The 18179-nt window shown below is 43.6% G+C and overlaps 2 protein-coding genes and 1 pseudogene across 2 annotated transcripts; 2 read left to right on the forward strand and 1 right to left on the reverse strand.

Annotated features, from left to right (window-relative positions):
* The first annotated feature begins 2188 nt into the window (after nt 1–2188).
* Nucleotides 2189–9074, forward strand: LOC124677647 (annotated as a pseudogene).
* Nucleotides 9075–9521: 447 nt separating this feature from the next.
* LOC124676839 (protein LURP-one-related 7-like) lies at nt 9522–11545 on the forward strand. Its single transcript, XM_047212860.1, has 3 exons — nt 9522–9992; nt 10526–10738; nt 10822–11545. The coding sequence occupies exons 1-3, from the start codon at nt 9756–9758 to the stop codon at nt 10945–10947; spliced, it is 576 nt and encodes a 191-aa protein (XP_047068816.1). The 5' UTR covers nt 9522–9755; the 3' UTR covers nt 10948–11545.
* A 1150-nt stretch (nt 11546–12695) lies between these two features.
* LOC124674598 (SH3 domain-containing protein 3-like) lies at nt 12696–18024 on the reverse strand. The gene is made up of 10 exons (XM_047210637.1): nt 17852–18024; nt 16450–16572; nt 16125–16194; nt 15124–15272; nt 14127–14228; nt 13840–14037; nt 13684–13746; nt 13519–13608; nt 13364–13438; nt 12696–13076 (listed from the first exon to the last, which is right to left on the reverse strand). Exons 1-10 carry the CDS (start codon nt 17909–17911, stop codon nt 12960–12962), a joined length of 1047 nt encoding a protein of 348 aa, XP_047066593.1. The 5' UTR covers nt 17912–18024; the 3' UTR covers nt 12696–12959.
* Nucleotides 18025–18179: the final 155 nt, after the last annotated feature.

Raw genomic sequence — 18179 nt, forward strand, 5'->3', positions numbered from 1 at the left:
GAGGGGAAGAAGGGACATGTCCGTGGCCGACGGCCTGCTCGGGCACAACTGGGCTCGTGACATCCACGACTACCTTGACCTACGCGAAATTGGGCACTACCTCATTCTCTGGCATAGGATTGAAGGCACTCAGCTCACCACTGAACCGGACAATCTGATGTGGAAATGGACCTCGAGCGGCAGCTACTCTGCTCGCTCCACCTACCTCGCCACTTCCAGGGCTCCATTGCCTTTCTGGCTTGAAAGCACATCTTGAAGAATTCGGCGCCCCCTCATGCCAAATTATTCCATTGGCTTGCCTTCCAAGATCGTTGCTGGACAGCTGACGGACTCGCCAGGAGAGGCCTGCAGCACCACCCTCGTTGTCTGCTATGCGACCAAGCGCCCGAAACCATGCGCCATCTGCTCATCGAATGCCCATTCGCAAAGCAAATTTGACATGACACATTGGCCTGGCTGCGCCTATCCTGTCGCATACCGCAGGACTCCGACGATTCCATTTTCACCTGGCTGGCGGGCGCGAAGTAGGCAACGCCCAAGCCACTGCACAAGGGTCTTGGGTCGACGGCACTACTACTCCCTTGGATGCTCTGGAAGCACAGAAACGACTGCGTGTTTGAGGGCACTCGCCCCTCTATCACCAACCTGATGATTAAGATCAAAGATGAAGCGTCTCTATGGGCTCAAGCTGGTGCCATAGGCCTACGTGATGCCCTGCCAACGACATGGGATGTTCACTAGCTTTCTGGTTTAGACTTCATGTAACCCACCTCCTAGGAGGCTTGAAAAAACCCTATCTTTTCAATGAAATGAGACGTAAAGGTCCTTTGCCTTTTTTCGGAAAAAAAACATATCCTAATTAACTTGGAAAGAAGGAAAGCGGGGATCGTGTTCCGATATTGTGTTTGTGTGTGGGGGGGTGGGGGTGGTGGGATAGACGCCGGACGGTTCAGATGAGGTAGATGTTTGGCGTTAAACATTAAGGATATGATTTGACGGTTGGGATCTTCCAAATGTTTGATGTCAAAGTGAAACCATCCTCAATTCCAATATAATATCAAAAATTTGCTAGCTAGTTGAGAACTAGCTTTGTGCTTAGTCAAGTTTATATCATTTGATTTAATTTATGATTTCGTGCTAGTCATGAGTTACAACTGAGACAGTCCAGTGAGAAATAGTGACTCTTTTAGCTCTAAATATGCGGGGCTATTTGATAAAATGCCCCACTTTACTTTGCCATTTGCTCAAAGGACACATTTACTTTGGCATGGCTAAAATGCCCTGCTTTACATGGCCCATTTGCTAAAATGCCCAGTTTGGTGATTTACTGGTACCTGATTACTAGCTGAAACAATCTCCTCTTAATCTAATCTCTAACTGACAATTACCTCTATACCCTTGAGTGGATTGATCCAAAGCTGGACACCGGCCCAAGTGCATCTTTGTCTCTCTCCCGTACGAGTAGGCAGGCGACGCCGGCGATGGTCACGACCGGCCGGCCGCCCCGACCGAGCCCCAGCACCGCTCTCTTTTCCTCGCCTCGTCCCTCTCCGCCGCCCCCTCGGCCCTCCCCGCCCCCCGGCGTCCCTGTGCTAGGGCCTAGGGTGACCTCACCGGCGACCACGGAGGACGGTGGCGGCGCATCCCGGACCTCACCGACGACCACGGAGGATCGAGATGGCCTTGAAGGCCATGCATGCCTCAATCTTGGCGATCATGAACGAGGACGGGTGACTTGGTGGTCTGGTTGCTGCCGCAACAACAGCTGCCCTTCTCGGCACGGCCGGCCAAAGAAAGAAAGGGAGAGATGGCGAAGACAATCTCGACGGCGGCGAGAGAGGGGACGGCGCTGAGGGCTTGGTCGCGACAGTTGGACGGGTTCTTCACCGGGGCCGGCGTAGCCTGACTCTGTTCGTACATCTGAGACATAAGCCAAAGAAATAAAAGCTTTAGCCCGGTTAGAGATTAGATTAGAGGAGATTATTTCAACTAGAACCAGTAAATCACCCAAACGGGGCATTTTAGCAAACAGGCAAAGTAAAGCGGGGCATTTTACCCATGCCAAAGTAAATATGCCTTTTGAGGCAAATGGCAAAGTAAAGTGGGGCATTTTATCAAATAGCCCAAATACGCGGGCGTAGTTTCATGTACAGTACTATAATTTACTCGTTGTTGGGTGCAAAGTATCTGTTCGTCGGAGTCCCTTGTAGCACCCAGTAGTTAGGGTTCCGGCGACTCCGGATGGCCGGTCGTCACCGTAACCCGCTGCCCTCCTCCTTCTCCCGAGGCGGAGGCGACGGCGGCGGGAACCACCCGCACCCTCCTCCGCTTCACCACCCCCACCACCACCTCCCGCCTCACCACCTCGACGAATTCCGGGACCCGCCGCCGCGCCTGCCCCCGCACCACCTCGATGACTTCCGAGACCCGCGCCGCCTGCCCCCTGGCCACCCCGACAACTTCCGCGAGCATCCTCCGCTCCCGCGCCACCACTTCGAGGGCCACGGTGGCGCCCCCCTGCCCCCCGCCTCGCACATGGCCGCGGCGCTCGAGGAGCGCATCGGCGTGGAGATCGAGGAGGCGCACGTTCTGCTCGAGCAGAACCAGCGCCTCGCTGCCACGCACGTCGCGCTCGTGCAGGAGGTCTCCGCCGTGCGGCACGACCTTGGCCACACTGCTCGCGCCGTCGGCGCTGCCCAGCAAGAGGGAGATCTCCGTATTCGTGAGGTCTGGATGCTTTCATCATCCCTCCACTGCGCTGAATGAATCTACTCTCTGTGTACTGCAACATTTAACCCATAACCATAAGCTCCACAAAAGCCTTGAGGCTGTATGATTCGTGTTTGGTGTTACATACAGTCCTAAATTCATCCAGGAGTTGTAGATTCAGGGATATGTTCGACTTTCTAAACCAATAATTTATGATGCATACAAGGTCTATGACATACAAAGCTTTTAACTTAACATCGCTTATTTTCTACTATAGTTCTCTGCCATGTGTTAATTTTACATAGGGAAAATATAGGTGTACTGCACAAGCTTCAACAAGTTTGAAAGCTGGCACCTGCATGCGCGGGAGCCAGTATTATACAAATTTGGCTTCCTGCATCAGTGTCTGCTGCAGATAAGAGAAAAAGATAACAGCATTGATTATGAAGAAGCCCACTTCATTTTTCTTATAGGATTGGGCAGAAGCGAGGGAAGTCACTTTTGGTCCTCATTTTCTTTCTCTTGGTAGTCTAGGGTTCGTCTCCTCCTTTATCCACCTCACATTCTTCCCATCCTCCTTTCTGTTACCGATGCTCGGATCTTGGGGGCACTAGTGTTATCTGTAATGATAGCAGGAGGTATGCGAGAAACCATTGATGTAGAATCCTAGGTTTGTATTTCTCTCGTGTGGGATGTCAAGTTGGCCTGGCCAGTTTTGTAGATGGGACAAGCTTTTCTTGTTCGCGCTGGACTGGGATATGTCATCTTTTTTCCATAGATCGATGAGGGTGGTCCTGGCGCAGTATCTCCACTTGTGTCCTAGGGTTTCCGGGTTTGAATCAGCCTCCTTGCATAATAAAAAGCAAGGGAAAGGCTGCCTAGAAATACCTTCCCCAGACCCCACAATGTGTGGGAGCTTTCTGCGCTGGGGTCCTTCTCACAAGTACATGAACAATGGAGTCAAGGCAGGGATGGAGAAAAATAATGGTTGAGGATTGGGATGGGAGGATGGGGATGAGAGATAATGGGAACTGCGAGAACACGGGTAGCTAGCTACATATGCCAGGTCTTTTTAGGCTGTAACGGCCACACCCCCCGTACCCCACATCCATTAGGTGCCACGTTAGCACATATTTTTGTCTACAAACGGCAAGAGTGTCACTTCGCCCATGCAAATGTAATATACAGGCCTACAATAGATTACGCTCTTCTACTTCCTCTGTCCATAAAAGGATGTCTTAGATTTGTCTAAATTTAGATGTATCTATACACTAAACAGTGTCTACATACATCCAACTTTAGCTAAATCTAAGACATTCTTTTATGGACAGAGGGAGTATATTTATTTGGGCCGTTATCTAAGCATTTCTCAGTTGGTGGGGGTGCGTGAGCACCAACCTGCCCCACAGGGTTCGATTCCTGTTGGGTGGAATCATTCAGCAGACTGCCTGGTGTCTTGGTCATTCTTCTTCAAATATGCCACTAGGTTCTATTGCCTGATTGGTTGAATTTATTAATACTTGAGCTACTTCCCTCACAGTTTGTGGGTTAGTGTGCCAATAGCAGAAATGTTGAATTCCAGTCTTGCTGTACCACATATCTAAGTGATAACGTGATATTTGGATGCAACGTAACTGCTGCCTCTGCCTCCATAGAGATCCGAAAGCCTCCTGTGCACGAACTCTTTTTCCATAAGTAAGAGATTTATGAGCACAAGATTTTGCTTATTCAACTTGAACTTTGTAATATTTGTTGTGTAACCTTTTAGCTTGAAGCATTATACTTACATGGATACTTCTTATTTGAAATTTTACGTTCACTCGTTTCTAATGTTTTCTCAATCCCACTGTTGAATTTCAAACTGCTCAATCCATTACATATAGCTCACTTACAAAACTAACCCAGGTTTTTGCTTGCTTACAATTTGTACATTTTGCATGGCATATTATACTTCTGCATCAGTTACTGGTTTGAAACTGTGTAACCTGCAGTACTATTTTTTATTCTTTGTTCTCAAGATACCCCATTATATGCCAGTGTTTTTAAATATAACCCAACTTTGGACATTATTACTCCCTGTGATCCAAATTAATTGACTCAAGTTTGTCGTATCTAGATGTGTTTGTTGACTAGATACATCTATGTCTAGATAAAATTGAGTCAATTAATATGAATCGGAGGGAGTATTAAATTCGCTTCTCTTTATTGTAATATGCCTGAGTGAGTTTATTAGGTTATTTTTGTCGTATAAAATTAACTTGCCATTCTTCGTGTTATAGGCCTATGAGAGGTTAATGAAAATGGAAACAGAGCTCCGAGCAGTAGAGGAGATGAGAGCGGAGGTTGCGCATGTTCGTATGGACATTCAACGAACTGGATGCAGCAAGGCAGGAACTCATGGGCCAGATCCAGGGATACACACAAGATTTGGCTCGTTCAGCAGTGGAGTTGCAGCAGGTGGCTGCAGTGAAAGCTGAGACGCAAGAACTCAGGCATGAAACACAGCATTTAAGGTTGGCCCTCTTAATCTTGCATGTACTCTTTCTGTTTGAAGCGGGGGATTCTTAGCTGTCATTGAGAAATATGGTATAAGTAACAAAATAGAATGCCAAAATTGGCTTTGAAAAATGCAAAGGGGTACTATATCGAACGATAGTATAGTAGGTTTTCTGAAACTATGGATAGAGTGTATATCAAACATGTGGACTTTTGATTATCAACAGTATATCTTTATTACTTAAGAGTGTCAATTTTAATTATACACCATTACACTATATTGAATAGGTTAGAGAATAAAGAAGAGGAAATGTTGAGAATAAAGAAAAGGAGCTAGTAAATATTTCATTCATTGAAATCCATGTGCCGGAATCTTAGTTTACTTGTTTTTTTTATCTCTCCTTGTTTTGGGTTTCCTTATGTTTCCGTTTGGTTTCATATCTTGCCTACCCCAACTTGCTTTGGCTAAAGGCTTGATGATGATGATGATTGAAAACATAAATAAGATAAATCCATGTTAAATATTGCACTCGGAAAACTAACCTCAGCTACCACAAAATACCACTTCTTGCCTAATATCTGCTTGGATTGTAAAAGCACATCCTGCAAAGGTATACCTGAAATTAATTTATGAAAACTCAATATATAGTATCATGTTTAAATTGCCGGTAAATGCATCAGGTATTTATTGGGCAAAAATCAGGCATCACGATCCACCATATATAGATTGTAAATAGAAGACGTGAAGGATTGTAGCCATATAAGCTAGCTTGGGCTAGCACCGTAGTAGGAGATGGTCTATTGCAAAAATATAGAGATGATACCTGCTGCAGTACATTCAGTTAACCGTACTTGTAAGTGATGCCTATCTGGAAAAGGAAATAAGTAATGCTATTATAATTTAATTTGGTTGGATCAGCAGTGATGGCCTGCCTCCAAACAACACATGAATAACAGCACAATTTTACAGAAATCTAGTTATCCGAACATATATCAAACCTGATTGAGAAAATAGAGCTGGTCAGATGAGTGTGAGAGGACTGGCTTAGGGCTTGTTCCAGAAATTCTTACCATCACCCACTGTGCAGTTTGGACTTTGCATGAACAGGAACAACAGCGTATCCCTGTAGCTTGTAGTTGCTGTAAAAAATAATCAGTGTTCTTTTCCAGATAGGCATCAATCCAATAGCAATTAGGTGCAGACGAAAGTTTGATCACTTCCTCGAATTAATTCTAAGCACCTGTAATCCGGTATATGAAAAAAATCGAACGGGCAGAGCAAAAATCCATGCTAATATCGATCGGGCAGAGATAGGGGAGTGAGGATACCTAATAAGCTAGGAAGGTGTACCCATCGAGTGATGTGGATTTGCCAAATAGGCGGTGACAACGGTCATGGTGATTGTTCTGGCGTTGTCTCGTCGAACATGCATAGTACCAACATGAGATGGGAGTCGATGATAGGTACTTTAAATCACACTGATTTTCCGTAAAAAACACGTGGAATGATCCAGAATTTACAATAATGGTAGAAGCCGATCAGCTCCAAGAGTTGTCGCTCGGTTGACTTGTCGATAAGGCGCCACCATGCTGCAACGAAGCTGGTGCTTTCTCTGTCCCAAAATAGGAACGAAGTACCCTTTCATACGCATAGACGCCATTTTATTCTCTGCTGATGCCCGCCAGCGGCCTGGCCATGCCCCAAAGTCACCGTTGTCATGGTAGCAAGAGCTCTTTGTATTGCAGCACGGAAAACTGAAACCTAAGAAGAGGGTCCACAGCTGAGCCTTGACGGGAGAGACGATGGGTCGAGGATGCACTGCTGCTACTTGAAGCGCTGCTGGGAAGCTGCATGGGCACCGCTGGGAATTAACATCCATGTTCATCGACAATAAATACAGGAGTCCAAGAATCAGGGGATAGAGAGAAATTACGATGCTGGAGCAGTACGGGCGTGGGGCCTCATTGTCAACATATGACTCTATGACTTCTTGCGTGAGTGCTGGTTTGTTGTACACCGCTGGAAGCCATTAACTAATCTACATCGCTGATTTGCAATCCAATGTTCAGGATAATTAGGATGACGTGGCTGCACCAGGAATGAGCTTGCAAACATTAAATGCATCTTAGTGGGGATGAACTTTATGGATATTATAGATTTTTGAAACACAAGGTATTCATAACTTAGCAAAGTTTTCCTCCACCCTCTCAGCACTAACAAAGAAACATTCTCTTGGTCCTGTAGTGGTATAACCTCTTTATATGGTGTGATGAAAGTATACCTGCAATTTGAATGAAGTTGGATCCACCCCCAAACTTGTGGAAGTCAAATTAACCCCCTGGGCTAACCCCGAACTTTAAATACTGGACCACTAACCCACTTTAGTAGTTTCAAAGGTGGTTTTGCCACGGTGGATATGAGTTGGCATCTCTGCTAGAAAAAGGCCGCACTAGCCAAATTTCTCTACCCCCACCCTATTGAGCACACACGTCTATGTCAGCGGGGAGGCTCCGCCCACGACCTACGTGGTCCCTGAATTACCTCTACTTGGATGTTTCAAGCTGACCTGTCAGTCACATTATGTCCACTGGCAAAAACTGCCTCCAAAACCACCCGCAGGCGAAGTGCTATGTTATCAGAAGTCCAGGTTGACGAATAACCAGCTTTGTTTTTATGGGGGTTAGATGGATAAAATGGGTTTATTCAGTTCAAACTGAAACCTCCGATCCAGATTACTTGCCACTAAAATGGATGTATCTACAATTAAGATGTGTCTAGTATATTAGTGTCAAGTAATATGAATCGGAGGTAGTAATATATTAGATGAACTCAGTTGCATCTTAAATGACTCTGAACTAACCGAGAGAAAGGTGAAGTTACAAGAAAACCTTTGTTGTATTTTGCAAACTTACATACTTATGAATTGACTTGCAGATCTGGTATCGAGCTTGAGAAGAAAGGATATGCAGAGAGTTATGAGCAGGGACAAGAGATGCAGAAGAAATTGGTTTCAGTTGCTTCTGAAGTGGAGAAACTACGTGCCGAGGTTGCTAATGCCGAGAAGAGGTCACGAGCTGCTGTGTCTGCAGGAAATCAAGGTTTGTTTTCCCATTACATTGCTTTGGCTCCAGATAGTAGTTCTCATCTGTACCGCTAGTGGGCGGGGTATTATTAACAATAGAACTAGCTCAGTATTAAGATGATTTAAATTGGACACACTAAATAAATTTCTTTCTGTGGCCAAAATACTTGATAAACTACCGTCCTGTGCTATCCATAGTTGTAAAATTTTGGGCTATTCAGTTAGGGGCTGAATAAATGAGGCTAACCATATAGGTCAATTTGTGTGTACGTCAAATGTGGATTATACTTCATGGGGCACCCATCCTGCAGGTTATGTTGGAAGCTATGGAAATCCTACTGCCAATTACCCTGTAAATCCTTACAATGCTGGATACAACATGAATCAAGTATGTATTATGTTTTATTTTTGAAGAAGCCATGTTCACATACTCTTTTGTATCGTTATATGAAGCTGCTTCTCAAAGCACATATTTGTTCCAGGCAAACGCTACTGATTCTGGTTCCCAGTATGGAGCTGCTCCAACACACAGTTCCTGGGGCGTCTACGACATGCAAAGAGCTCCGGGACGGAGATGAATGCCGGCATTATATTTTTTCCTGGTCCTGTTAGTGAAATACAAAACATCGGTTTCTGGCACAACCTATGTGTAATGTTGATGTATTATCTGTCAGATATGAATGGTATATTTGTTGGCCCTAATCTTAGTTATATACACACAAGTGTGGCACATGTTAAAGTAATAAACTTTTAATAATGCTATTAGGATACTGCAGAATTGCATTTTGTGCACATTTGCCTTTTCAATGGCAGTTGCATTACTTTGTTTAGAAACATCGTCTCCCCGGTGTCAGCTATTACTTTTGATCTGACACAGTACTAGACTAGGCATAAAGCAAGAATCCGGGTGATGATTTGACCCATCGTCTTATTGAGTATTGACACTCAAATGCAACATTTGCAGTTCAGTTTGTGGAAATAAAGTCTATAGGCCTTACATTTCCAACTGGAGGGAGTATCACTTACAAACGATTTACGATCTTACTACATTCCAAACGATCTATGACAAATCAAAGAAGATTAAATATGTTCTTCACGCAACACCTCACTATTTTTTTTCTAAAGGTGTGTTGTTTGTATTTTACCATTTGTTCGTCCACAGAGGTGCTAAAAGGCATCTGATTCCGCTGAATGAATAATAATCATCCATCGCCGTCAGCTGGTTTGTTCGGCTCCGCTAAACACAAGAACCCAAATACTAACTTGCAACCACTCTCCAGCAATTTTTCAGCATCCTCTTCCCCTTCCCCTTCCCTTCTTCGCTTCTTCCACCCTCCTTGAATCCTTCGCCTTTCTTTCCTACCGCAGCCGACCGTCCGGCAGCACTTCCGTTCCCCCTCAGACCTGTACCTTCTCCCCAAGAAACACCTTGATTGCTCTTCGCTTGCTATTGCTTTGCTTCTTTCCATGGACCAGACAGAAGCCGCGGTCGCCGCTGTCCCGCCGCCGGTGCCCACGGCGGCCCCCGTCGTCCCGGTCGATCTCACGGTCGTCAAGAAACGCCTCGGTGGCGGCGGCGACATGGCGGTGCACGACTCATCTGGCAGCCTCGCGTTCCGCGTCACGGCGGCGGACGCTGGTGGCAGAGGCAGGGCGCTCCTCGACGCCTCCGGCAGCACCCTGGTCACCGCGAGGAGCATCGAGGTGATGATTCCAGCTTGGGAATTTGGTTTGACTTATTCCGAAACATCATGAATACAGTTAGCTTGGCTTCTTAATTTGGTCAATTCTGGGCTCGGTTAGAAAAAAAAGGGTATCTAATTAGGCCGCGTGTTTCGGTACAATTATGCTATAGTAGGCAATACACTGTAATTCTAATGAAATAGAGTATGTTGCTTCAGTATATTCTCCTCACTTGATTCTTCTTAACTCTACCCTAATGCTGCAAGACAGAATACAAGCACTTTTGATAGCACTCATACCTGATAGTAATAAACTTAAATAGACAGGTGCCAGGCAATAAACAATAGGCATACTAGAAATGTGCTACAACAGGCCATCCATGCATGCAGCAATGTTGATGTGCAATACTTGACATATTTATGGATTGCACTTCTTTGAAGACCAAACACGATGCTACATTTGTAATGCTCCCGTTAATAATTCTTCACACGGTCTCGGGTTACGCATAATGCATATTGTAAACCATGTCACTAAGTGGCATAACTATTTTCTAGGGTGTGTGGCAAGCATTCAGAGGAGTTAGTTCGGAACAGAAAGACGCCATTTTTTCTGCAAAGGTAATGTCCGCTTCTTCGAAGCGAAAGGAGGTACATGTCCTTGTCCCACCGAGAAGCTCGTTCGAAGATCCGAAACCAAGCTATATACTCGTAGGAAATCCATTTCAAAGAGCATGCACAGTTATAAACGGCAACTCCATTGTTGCTCAGGTAATACTGAAACTTTCCTGTTGTCTAGTGTACAAGTAGATTTGTTGGGCTGTCCCTAAAACGATCGATCACTTTTTGTGCAGGCAAATCTCCCGTACAAATTAAACAAGCCCGTCTATTCAAGACGCAAGTTTAGAGTCACCATTTACCCAGGAAATGATAACATTTTGATCATGGCAATGATTATGACCTTCCTTGTACAAAAATAATAGAAATGATGAGTCGCACGTTGCTTTCAGAAAATTCCGAGGATGATTTAGCTCCTTCTCTCACTGACCAATTGCTCTTACTGAACGGACTGATCTTGTAAATATTTCTTTGTTGTTCAGATTATTTTCTTGGTTGGTTCTTATATTGCTAGTTCAGATTTAGTGAACATATCCTCACTGGCTAAGTGGTTATGGAAATGGGAGACTGATGAAACAATCTGGCGGCAGAGAGTTGTCCTCAATAAATATGTGAAATCACAGTGCATTGCTGGGATTAAACATAAACCTGGAGACTCCAATTTTTAGTCTGTATTAATGGGTATTGAACACCTCTTTTACCCTCATTGTAAAAGAAAATGTGGGGGAATGGATAAAAAACTAGATTCTGGCAGGATTGTATCATAGATTATATAGCATCTGCTTTGACAAGGGCATTTGTGTGGCAGATGCTTTTGTCCGGGGATGGGGAGGATTTCAATTTAGAAGAATGTTTTGGGGTGGCCCTCTTGACCTGTGGAACAGTATAATAACAACTTGTTGCATGCACTCATTAAGTGCGAGCATGCACGGAGATTCTGGGAGGAAGCTCAGTTCTGGATGAAGTTTGTGCTACCAAATTTTCATCCTCATACCTGGTCGCGGGACATAACTAGTGATGCAAGGTTTTCTCATTCGGATCGAGCCAAGATAATTACTGTAATGTGGGCGATCTAGAATTCTCGAAATAGTTGGACACATGATAAGGGGAGTTTTGATCCTGTTCAGTCAGTGAAAATGGCAAAAGAAGCTCTCGCTGTCATTCAAATCCCGAAGAAAGATGCAGTGATCTTACCAGGCTATGGATGGCGACCACCAGTCGGCGATAAGATCAAGATTAATATAGGTGGTGGCCTGTTGATGGAAGCTCGCAATGGAGGAGCCGGGGGTGTTGCACGTTCATCTTCGACTTACCTTGGAGCGTGGAGTAAACCTCATCCGGGTATCACTGATCCCCTTATTGCCGAAGCTTCAGCACTACGAGATGGTGTTATTTTTGCCAAGCTGCGAGGTTATCCTGATGTGGTGATGGAGACTGACTGTGTGGAGATTGTTAATCTCTGGAACACTTGTCATGATTGTCGTTCGGTCGTGGCACCAGTTTTACAAGAAGTTGGAGAGCTAGTTGGTAGCTTTAATTTTTTTTCTTATTCAGCATGTCCCTAGGTCGGCTAGTATTCCGGCTCATCTTTGTGCTAAATTAGCTTGCACTCTGATGATGACTAAGTAGCTGGCTAGATTGTATTCCAGACTTTTTGGTGGTCAGCCTCCAAGCTGATCCTTCAGGTTCTGTTTCAGCTGAATAAAACTCTCCGAATTCCCTGCAAAAAAAGGGAACTTGTTTGGAGATTATTCTCAACGATCAAGATGAAAAAATTAGATGGACGCATCCAGTTAGTCCATGTGTAGGAAGCTGGTGATGCAACATACAGTACTAACTTTCCTCGTAAATATGTGTGGAATGTAAAGGTTCCTTTGAAGATCTCTAGCCACTAAAGATAACCTTTTGAGAAGAGGATGAAAGGGGAGAAACAATGGAAATTTTGTGGGAGAGATGTATTGATCTTCTCTTTCCAGCCCAGGTTCGTGTATTAGGCAGTGCTGGCCCAGGCCTCGGAAGGCCCGTTCACAGCAAGAAACAAAACTAATCAATCAAGTACTCACAAAGCCTCAAAAGTATTTGTCAAGATTCAAATGTATCTACAGACTAAAACGCCTAGACAAATCAGTGTCGATTAATTTGGAACAAAGGAAAGTACTTCAGTAGCATATTAGCAAAATATTCTGCTAGTATACTAGCAAAATACTGGAGTAGTAACTTACATTCGAAATGAATCAGCCCACATGCAACTGGCGCTCTGAGCCAGTGTGGAAGGTACATGATATACAACTAGAGATATACAACAACTCCCAAGTGCGCAGAAAACGCAGAGACCTCGGTGCAGCCAAAATAGCCAACTGCACTGATCAGCAGCTTATGCTTGCGGAAAGACTTTATTTGGCGGGATATTCTCCCGCCTCTCGACATAGCCGGCCGGAAACCACCCTGCCTTCCCTCTGCATTCGCCCTCGGCCCAACCGTTCGGAGCAATCTGGTGCAGGCACGGAAAAGAGCAAGAAGTTAGGTAGTGAATTCTGGCTTCGGTGCTACTGCCCTAGACAAGCCAACAGTTCAAGTTTCTTTCGGTTGGACAGATTGATCCATCCCTAATTTGCTTTCTCCCTCCTGTATCAACAAAGATCCTCACGACAACCCAAGAGTCAGTCACAAAGTTAGCGCCACATGGGAACAAAGTTTTTATTAATGCTTCCGCAGGGCAGCTATTATAATCATGTGATAACTTTGCCAGACAAAAAGAATGATTATCAGCACACTGACCTGACGAACAACAACATAATCACCAACGATTAAGCTCAGCTCCTTTTCCGTGGTACCATTGAAGTTATGCACTGCCTGCAGCAACAAAAAGGAAGGGCTGATAAATACGGAATTATGAGGTGCTGGTTCTGTGCTGTCAGTTGCTCATATTTCACCTCAGCAAGGAAGTACTGGGCCTTCTCGGCGCGCTTATGGGAGGGAATAATAGGAGGTGCAGATTCTCTCTTTTGCTTCTCGGATGACATCTATGAAGAACAATAAATAATGGTTAGAACCACAAGATATGACAGCTTAACATAACAAGCTGGGAGAAACTCTACCTCAGCTTCAACATCATCAAGTATAGAAGCTAGCCTCAAATAGAACAACTTCTCTGCTTCTACCTTCAACAGGGTGAGTGGCCAAGTATAAGAGAAAATTAAATCGAACGAACCAATGCAAATAGATGAGCCATAGTTAGAGGAAAATAATCTTACCATGCCAACCAGGCGCTGAAGAGTTACCCTCTTTTGCTGAGATTCAACAGCAGCAAGTGCAGCAACAGCCTCCTTTCCTAACACAGCCATGGTTGCTTTGAGCTCTATCATTCTAGATTCAGAGTGTTGAAGTTTTGTAGTGTTCTCGGCAGTTGGAGCTTCTCTTACTCGTGCCTTCCTTCTAGCAATTTCAGCAGACTGTTGGCCAAACAGAACAGGGTAAAGTACTGTATTATGCATAGCAATACTAATTCTGGACATGCTGCAAGGAACAAGATGCTACATACAAGGATCTCAGCTTCCTGTCTCATCCGGCTATAACGTTGTGCAAGGCCACGCGCATCTTCCAGGGGAACACACGCAGCCATCGCCTTCAATGGATCTATGGTCTGAAATGCCAAATACTTATAAATTAGATCAAAGCACCTTACAACAGTATGCCCATTAACTCTTATATTTCTACCGCCATATGTTTCAGAAGCCTTAGCTCTGATTTGCTCTGAAAAAGAATGTTGTTACACTCACTATATTTTCAAAACTTGTTGTGAAAGGTATAAGATGCTGCGAACATGGGACGAACAGTTGTGCACTGTGTAAGAGACACCAATACCATTTGGTTTAAGTGCACACACATGTTTGCATTTACAGGATAAAACTTTAGATAGCTCATCTAAAAAGTATTTTCATTAATTCAGATAAGCTGGGCTATTGTTCAGATCTCGGGTGGCACCATTTCCAGTACATTACATCTATATATGGATGGAATCTTATGGAGTTTTATCATAAAGAAATAAATCGCAGAAGATGGAAAACCAGGGTTGAGCCAGAAATTTTATCTGCGGTTTCAGCATTTCATATTTCACGAAGGGTTTATTGTTCTGCTGCATTGGAGGGCTCAATCAGATCTCTATGCAAAATCTGAGGGACTTAAATACACCTGTTTCAATATTTCAGCCAAGTTGCAGGGCTATATGTATATCTGCATTATTTTGGTGCAATACAACAGAAGCCACAGTTCATATGTTATACCCAGAGATATACTGACACCTGGCAATTGGAGAGACGAAACTATCTATTAAGCAGTTAAGCCATACGAGTAAGAACTAGGAAGGATGGTAAAACATATCATATACTATTCACTAAGAGAAACTACCGATTGATAACATGTTATACAGGGCAAGTAGAAAGTAGAAACACATATTGATGCTGATGCCTAATGCTATAACAAGCCAAAATATTTCATCTATATGGAAAATTATCTCAAAACACGGTAGATAGATTTACCTGAGAACATAAAGTTCTATTGAAATCTTCATACTCTTTCTCAACATTTCTCAAAGCACCCCCATAGAGTGATGCAGCTTTTGTAAGGGCTTCATCATCACCGTTATTTTCACCTCCATATCTAAAGCAGTCCTCAGAAAATTTTGTTCCTGTCATCAAATGAAAGAAAAGGTGCACCTGCATCACCCACCAGATGTTGAATTTCGAGAATAGGATAAACAAGGAGTGTTATTGTAAGAAATATGACCCACTAATAGTTTTTTACCATCATGCTGTCAGCAAGCGAAAGGTAACAGACAGTGGCGTACGCAGCTGGGTGGCTGGGTGGGCCACGGCCCACCCTTATTTTTTTGGAAAACCATTAATATTTAGTTATTTGGGTAAATTTTTATCACACATGGGCAGGAAAAATTAAAAATTAGGGGGTGTGCCCACCCTACAGATTTCATGTGCGTCCGCCACTGGTAACAGACACAAGTTTAAAGTTCTTTTGGTCAAATGAAATGCATTACTTAGCCTTTAATTCTGCAAGTGGAGAGAGCAGTCTCAAAAGACCCTTCATAATAGTTGCTAGCAACAGCAACCTAAAATCTAAGGAACCTTTCTTTAAAGAGCAGCATCGTTATAGGATGGGCTAGTCCTTTATCGGGCACCTTGATGATCCGTGGCAGGAACAAATTCCACGTTCTTCTATTGGCATTTTGGTCATGTGAAATGACATGATGGTGGATCGTGTCATTCCATTCCTCAAACCAAACAAGAAGGTACCTTTAAGAGTTGGGATCTGATGAATTTACAATCATCCTATACGCAACACATCATATATTCTGGAGGGCAGAATATTCTTCCTTCTAATCCACATTAATGGTACATTACAAAAGCAATGAAAACTCAGAATCTTAATTCTCCTTTCTGTATTAATAACCCCCTTCTCCTATTCTGAAGAGAACTAAAGGATGACATAGTAAACCAACAAAGCATGGAGGACAAGAACTACATACCCACTTCAACATGCTTGCTTCCAATAGACACCAAGCCTTCAGCTGTTCGAACTATGTCCTTTTGAAAATCCTGTTGAGTTATATGCATAGGATAAGCTTACAAACTGACAAACTCAATAAAGCATGTAATGCATCAATGCAGTTGAGCGATAAGTTTCCCTAGCTATCAACTTAAAAAAAGACGATCTATTGAACTGAATGTAAGTTGAGAATGGTGGCCCGTTCTGCATAGAGCCTTGAAACGATAGCAAATATGTGATTGCAATTTTAAATTTTGGCTTTCTGCCATACATAATATGCTTCTATGTAGTTTACCCTTTCTTACCCGTCCAGAACGAGTAGAACTGTACAATTTCTCAAGCCGTTGATGTTGCTGTAATTCAACTTCATCAATGACAACAGAATCTGAACGCTCGAAACCAGTACCACTAAATTGCTTTATCACAGCCTGAAAATTTAAATGCATAAAATGTAAGCAAAGAAAGAATTAATCTAAGGCAGAAACAGAAAGGAATGTAGTTTAGGGACAACAAAATAATCCTACAAGTGAAAATCTCTGTCAAATAAATTGCCTTTTCGTCTAAAATATCTCTTGTCAAACTGAAGTTTTCGCGTATTATGTTTGCACTATGAAATTTGTTACTTCAACTGGATGATGTACACAAAAGAAGTAAACAACACAAACTCACATCGTAGAACATCATTACAGAAATGAAGTTCTTTGGCTCATTTACCAGAAAAATTAAAAGAAAATGCTAATATGGTTATACCCCATAAGTGATGTACTCAAGTTAAACCCTTTTCTTTGCAGGAATTAATATCAATGCATGCTTTATGCTTCTTGTAAATAGCTTATGATGGTGTTAAAATGGAAACTCTGCATATGCCAAGAGAAATGCAAACAAAAAAAGCATCACATTGTAATTTGCATATGCATATCCAACGGAATATGCCGGAACAAGAACGTTTTGATGTCATGACAGACAAGATAGCTCTCAGAATGCACTAAAATAGCAAATCCTGAATTCAACGATGGAGGGACATTTTATGACACAACAAATACAGTAACCAACCTAGGAATACATATCACTGAATCGGCACCTTTCCAAAAATGGCTACACAAATCTTGTTAGAGGATTCTGAATGCATTTATGGAATATAAGCATATACATTGCCCATTTCCAGCACAATTTGATCTCCCGAAGTCCCCATATGGTTTGACGAACAGATGAAGCTAACATTTAAAGAACTTTTCTTGAAGCAAGTAACAATGAACTTTCTCTTCCATTAAATCTATTTATTACTATATCTGTACCCATGCTGACACAGTTGTATACATGAGCAAACAACAGCATGGTAGGCAGACATAACATACAAACCCCTCAGCTGAAAATGCCAGCATTTCGGCTTCACAGTTCACACTGCAGCACGAGCAGTGTACAGTGTAAAAAATCAGGAAACTAAACCCTAATAAGAAGAGAAATTTCGCGGTGCGCTACGAGATCCAACAACCAACAAGGATAAGCCCGTGGGGGTTCCCAGAACCTGCCGCAAGCGACCTTTCGTCATTTCCATGGCGGCTTCCACGCACAGCGCCTCAAATTATGCCAAAGCAAAATCTCGGCCATTTGTTCAATTCTAAGAAACTTTAGTTACCCATCGAGGCCTCGACCAAAGAGTAAACAGAAGAGAGAGATAGGAATAATCAGATCTGGGACCGTCCGAACCTGCTGCTGCTTGGCGACCTGCTCCTTGAACTTGTTCGCCTGCTTCCTGAACGCCTCCATCTCTGCTCTGCTCGGCTGCTCCCCTCCTCTCTCGCTGAGATGTGCAAGCCCAGACAGACACACTGGGGACAAACGGCGTCAGCTCGCCGTTCCGAAATCAGGGCCGTTCAATCCCGAATTCGATCTTGACCGTTTGACCAGAGCATTGAGAGTTTGAGACTGAGAAACCAAGGGGCATATTGGACTTTTACTACATAATACAGGTGGCAACGAATGGGCTCGGCCCACGCGAGCCCATTCTAGGCCCCCATTCTGAAGCTCTCACAGA

The sequence above is a fragment of the Lolium rigidum genome, chromosome 7 (assembly GCF_022539505.1).
Source record: "Lolium rigidum isolate FL_2022 chromosome 7, APGP_CSIRO_Lrig_0.1, whole genome shotgun sequence".
Classification (NCBI taxonomy): domain Eukaryota; kingdom Viridiplantae; phylum Streptophyta; class Magnoliopsida; order Poales; family Poaceae; genus Lolium; species Lolium rigidum.